The sequence below is a fragment of the Cydia amplana genome, chromosome 8 (assembly GCF_948474715.1).
Source record: "Cydia amplana chromosome 8, ilCydAmpl1.1, whole genome shotgun sequence".
Classification (NCBI taxonomy): domain Eukaryota; kingdom Metazoa; phylum Arthropoda; class Insecta; order Lepidoptera; family Tortricidae; genus Cydia; species Cydia amplana.
In genome coordinates this window covers 8,087,265-8,093,264 of record NC_086076.1, presented here as the reverse complement: position 1 = coordinate 8,093,264, position 6,000 = coordinate 8,087,265, and the positions used below count along the sequence as shown (strand labels likewise).

At 38.0% G+C, this 6,000-nt stretch overlaps 1 protein-coding gene across 1 annotated transcript; it reads right to left on the bottom strand.

Moving 5' to 3' along the window:
• Positions 1–3,038: 3,038 nt before the first annotated feature.
• Positions 3,039–5,888, bottom strand: LOC134650035 (eukaryotic translation initiation factor 4E-like). The gene is made up of 5 exons (XM_063504859.1): positions 5,764–5,888; positions 5,290–5,468; positions 4,605–4,782; positions 3,885–3,972; positions 3,039–3,305 (listed from the first exon to the last, which is right to left on the bottom strand). Exons 1-5 carry the CDS (start codon positions 5,791–5,793, stop codon positions 3,148–3,150), a joined length of 633 nt encoding a protein of 210 aa, XP_063360929.1. The 5' UTR covers positions 5,794–5,888; the 3' UTR covers positions 3,039–3,147.
• Between the last annotated feature and the right edge of the window lie 112 nt (positions 5,889–6,000).

Sequence of the window (6,000 nt, the reverse complement as noted above, 5' to 3'; positions counted from 1 at the left end):
TGCAAATTGTGCCTTTTAACTACCTAAGGCACATCAACATCACACACGAGCTGAATTTTATTAGAAATAAAATTGCGTCCTAAATCATGTTTCGGTCGGTTGCCTACTGCCACTACTCTGGGTAAACTACCCTATTGTCAGAGCACCGATGGATGAGGGCAGAGGGCCTACCGCGAACCACGTTCGACGTGTTGCCTCCCTGTAACACTTACGTACGAATTTACAAGTGCGACAGAGAGCCAACACGTCGAACGTGGTTCGCGGTAGGCCCTCAGCACACGACCGGTCATTGTGGAGATCCTTAGGGCGTTCTCTAAATAGTTCCCGTTGCTTAGCACGGGATAGTGGACGTCTTTCGGCAGATATGATATGATGACCCCAGTTTTTACCTTTTTCGTATGTGTCGGTTACTGAAATCCAAATTTCAAATGCAAAACTCGGTTGCCAAACAGTCATTCAAAAACTGCGAAATGGCGACTGAAAAACGTGGTTTAGATCCTACACAAAAACAGATGAAAAGTTAAGGCAGCAATGGTGAATGACTGGTAGAGCTGCTAGGTAGCCAAAGGTATGGTGCAATCTTTTCGAGCGACGATGACGCCATAACCTTTGGCCTACACTCGGGTAGATGGCGTTAATTTCAATATTTAACATAATTAACACATATCACTGAAAGAATAAGGGTCAAAGTCAAATGGCATACTAACAGTTTTAACCTTTTCGACGCCATGTCAAACACAAAAGCTGTCTCTCAGACGCCACGTCATCGAAGTGTCAAAACTGAAATTGAACTTTATGCATATGCACCTAGGTCTATGTTGCTCTGTGGTCTATGACCGATTTATACGTCTTTGGCGTTGGAACTGCGGTGCGTATATATCATTGGCGTTGGCGTCCAAAATGTTAATCTTTTGTCAAAATATGGCAGTAAATGTAGGTACTGGGGCTACGTAATCTACCACGTCAGTAACTCTCTATTCACTCTATTCTCTTTTCTATAGGTAACAGTGACCGCTTAGAATATTTTTCACATAGCTTGGTCATCTCATTTCGTCGCTATACTTACTCAACCTCATATCTGCAACAATCATTTGATGGAAATGTCGCTTTTCTTTCATTCGGAATACGGGTGTTTTTGTCATCAAATGAGTGTTGCAGATGCGAGGTTGAGTAAGTATAGCGGCGATTTACGAGATTTTGCGTTTTAGCGTCATAAATTGTATGTCACCGGACCCAAGCTATGTGAAAAATATTATGCCAGGCGGACTACGCATTTATGCCGCCTTTCAAGGTAGATAACATTCAAAGGACCACATTACAAAAAAAAAGACATTAGTTCATTTATACTTTATTTAAAATATGTATGCCAAAACATTACTTACAAATACCAAATTTAAACAACACATGTTACTGGAGTCAGAATGTGTAACAGTACACAGTACACCTGACTCATAGGTGCCGGTTCGACTATGGGTTTACAGGGTGACAGTGTTAATGTTTTAAATTAAATGTTTTTGTTAAGTTCTTGTTCTAGAACCAAGTAAATACAAACTTACGACTATGTGATCGTACAACAAACATACTCGAGCATTTCATATAAAAAATCAGACTTACATACAGTTCAACAGCAAAAGTGGATATTCACAAACTAAATAACTGATTTGAATATTAGTACACTAACATCTCATCCATCTGACTTTTTGCCATATCTCATTATTACCTGGTTGTTTCTCATGTTTAATGCAAATAAATTATCTTTATTATCCATTGTAGAGGCTCCATAATATGTGCGGTGAAGTGGTCAGTAGTTGTTCGTATTTGCTTCTTGTTTCTTTGGTTAAGTTGATTATAAATGAACAACCTGGCTTCATCCGAGACTTGTCTGTCAGCCTCAGGAAGTTCGGCTTCTTGAACGGAGCATAGCAGGAAAGCAGTCACTGTCCGCCTTTTACTGCTGATTGGACGTCATTCTACACTTGTCTGATTAGCTGCTCGACAGGTTCCCGGCATGGTATTAGCTGTATTTTGAGCTATAAACATGCTCAAAACGGCAGTTTGACCGTAGCGGTAATATCCTTCTTGAAATAATTGGCACACCACCAATATCCTTCTAGCTACAAGTAAAGCAACCTCTTCTCTTCACTCAAATCACCCAATGACTATGAAGGCAACTGAGGCCAAGGGGGGTTAAAAATGGCGCATATTGGCGTTACAGCCATCAGTGCAACCATTTTAATGCGTCCAAGTCATGTGTTACGTTCATCCCGCGTTAGGGCTCAGTTAGCGCGCGAACTCGTATACGAGTTTAGTTACATTGCGGACCATTGAGGGTACATCAATTCAGCCGACCAATCAAATGACGCAATGTAATGAAACTCGCATGCGAGTTCTCGCACCATCTAAATGAGCCCTTACTTTCATACCTGGTCTCCCCTACTATAGTAGTAATAGTCGGTGTTTGGTAAAATATTTTAATAAAATTATGAATAACCCTTTTAGTTCATATCAGTTAATTAGTTCATAAACTACTTCAGTATCACTTTGCTAGATGTTATAAAGCTCTGAATACGAAACAAACGATCAAACATCAACCTAAAACACGACTTCTGTTAAATAAAATAAACTATTTGACGAAACATTATGAGATAACTCTAGCCTGTCTCTATCAGATTCTAAACGTTACAACTGCTACAGCAATCTAACTGTAACTTTTAGTAATCATATACAGACTTATAGGCCAATTAATAATTTGATATATCAAATATCATTACTTAATCAATAAGTTTCACAATTGGACCAACCATAGAAAAATCGTTAGTACTCGCACACAGTGCGAATAATAACTTAGCATTTAGTTCACAACATAGTAACAAGGTATAGAAGTGTATCATTGAAGCGGCACCACTAAACATGGAGCTTACACAGCAGAACACAGCCGTGGTCCGCGCCGTTGCGTGGCCAAGCGATTCCAAATATCTTTTTACACCAACAACACTTAATCACACGGATTAGTACGTTTTGAGACTAATATTTCCACTAAAATAAACTAAATATTCAATAGATTTGTATGACAAGAAGAGCTCCACTTTTATACCCTGTTATTCATAATAACGAGTTATCCCATACATGTAGTACAAATAATTCAGACTAAACAGTATACAGATTCTTGGTGGCCGAGCTGTGTTTGACCATAGTGTCTCTATGGACCTGGAAGCCGATTTTCCCGTGGATTCCGAGTTGCTCCTTCAGTTTTCTGCCAATCTCTATAGTAGCATGCTGTTTGGAAGCATCGGCTGTCCACACACCTACAAAATAAAAATATCACTTGTACATTTATACTCAGGACCTATTTAATTGTACATAGATGAATTTCAGACAATGCACAGTTTGGTATTACATTATTACAATTGTATAACTGAATATCGAGCAAATGTGAATATATAAATAGCATTGAAACAAAAAAGAATTTATATAAAAAAAAGTTATAAACTGAAAGAAGTTTTGGCCCATTTTATAAAATTGGGTGCAATACAAGTTGAACGGGTTATTCTCACTAGTTACCATTACAAGTTGTTACACTGGATAACAACTGGGACTTTTTTCTTACCATTTAACACTGGGTACAACTGAGAAAAAACCCACTATACCTAGTTACCACCAAAGTGAGTTGGTGGTAACCAAACCACATTGGTCACCAAAGTGAGCTGGTGGTAACTACTGGGAATAAATTTTCTTAGTTGTTACCACTGGAGACAGGTGAGAAAAAAAATTCAGTCATAACCACTGGTAACAACTTGATGTTAACTAGTGGGACCCGGTTGAACCATTACTAATAATGAAAGTGGAACAAAATCAACATAAAAATACTAATAAGCATGACTTACCTATTTTATCAAGTTTAGGTCTAACATTCACAACTGCACCGCAAATTTCATCAGCATTCTCGAAATTCTCCCCAATGAGTAAAAGAACCTGAAAATAAACAAGATTGACTTTTAATGTGGCCTCAGATCAGTACACAAAAGGTTTTAGGCAATGGAAGTATAAAAACTTTATTTTTGCAGTGAAGACTTGACAAATAAAGAAAAGACGAATTTATTCTGAATTAATAGAATATCATATGTGTACTCAGACTGAAAGTAACCTAGCAAAGATTCTCTCAAGATAAGCTGTGATTGATAACACTATGCTAATATTTAACCCTTTAACGGCCAGAGTCTGATATATAAGACATTACATATCCAGCTCATTTCGCCACAGTCTGATAAATAAGACAAAGATCTGATTTGGTTTTTACAGCACATTTATAACTCCCGTAACTATGCCAAACTTACTCTGCGTGGTACAATTACTGTCAGTGGCGACACGAGCACGCTTGATCAAAAATTGCTGGCGCTGGCAGCTCACTGCATAGTATCAAACAAAGTCGCTTCCCGCTGTCTGTCCCTATGTATGCTTATAATCTTTAAAACTACACAACGGATTTTGATTTGGATTTTTTTATTAGATAGAGTGATTCAAGAGGAAGGTTTATATATAATTTGTTAACCCGTGCGAAACCGGGGCGGGTCGCTAGTAAACAATATATTGCATGGAGTGCTTACCACATCTAACCAAAACCGGTCCAAGTCAGAGTTACGCTGTTTCTTCTCAAGACTGATAAGCCACCTGCCTCCCATCTTGTTGGCGTCATCTTCCCACATGGGACGGATGCCCTGTTTGAACACCGCATAGTCGTGGCCTTGGCGCAATTCTGAAGGTAGCTTTATGTGATGGTATAGTCTAGAAAATATTAATTTAAATTTGATACATATGTTATAGAAAATTATTTAATTCCTAGTGCCCTTAAATTTTGGATTAAAAGTATGGTTTATATATTTAAAAGCTAAGTACTCTAGGCAAAATATTATAAAAGCAAATGGTACTTATCAGATTCTAGCATTTCTCATGGTCACAGGCAAACTGTGCATCAATTAAAAACTGTTGTTGAAATGCATTCAAATGCACCAATTAATGTTAAAACCATTTTTAAATAAAATAATATTAAACAATACTTAATTAAAATTTATTGGGTTTGTTGCATTGGCATTGGGCCTCAAATTATCGTACAACTGGAATATCATTGATTTAATAGAAATTTGACATTAATAATGACATTGCCACACTTTTTAATTGTAATTTTTTACACACACACACACACATGCTTACACAGGCAGACAAAATGATAGGTTCACATTATTCAGCACTTCTTATCTTAGCTTTTATTAATAAGTCACTTCAACAACATACCTCCAAAAGTCCTCGACTGTATCAAATGTGGTGAGTTCTATCAGGTTCTCTTCCCATGTCTTGTTTCTGTCGTTGTCGTAAAACCAAAGGCTCCAAGTGTTCTGTAGGGGGTGCTTGATAAGGAACTCTGGCGGTACTTCCGCAGAACTGTTGGTCTTCACATCGGTGGTCGCGGACCCCTTGAAAATACAGGTCATTTTTCTGATAATTCTAACCTCCAACAATTTCGTATTAACTATCAAAACGTTATACAAAGGTATGTTTGAAGCCTTCTGCCCTAATTAAACCAGAGAGTAGCAAGCAGGAAGTTATAAAATGATAAAAAAATCCAGTGAACACGAAACAAATGCTGTAGTGAAAGTTAGTTCAGCCACATCACCAGAACTCGCAATAAGTAAGGGAAGTGGGATAAGATATTCCGTAAATTCGGGTAGAAGCCTTGCTTCTTGTCTTCTGTGATGTTATCCTACCCACCTCTACTTCTTCGGTATTATTTCCGGCCATATCACAAGAATCTCACGATCCCGATTTTTACCAAAAGAAAGACCACAGATTATAGAGGCACTCTATGAGTGTTGCTAGGTCAGTCAAACATACATAGACAACATAGATGGTAGTATTTCTATAGACAATGATGGCAATTCAGCCTCATAGATGGTAGGATCCTAGAGATGAGCTATACGCGTGCGCCTGTGAGGTACAGAACATACA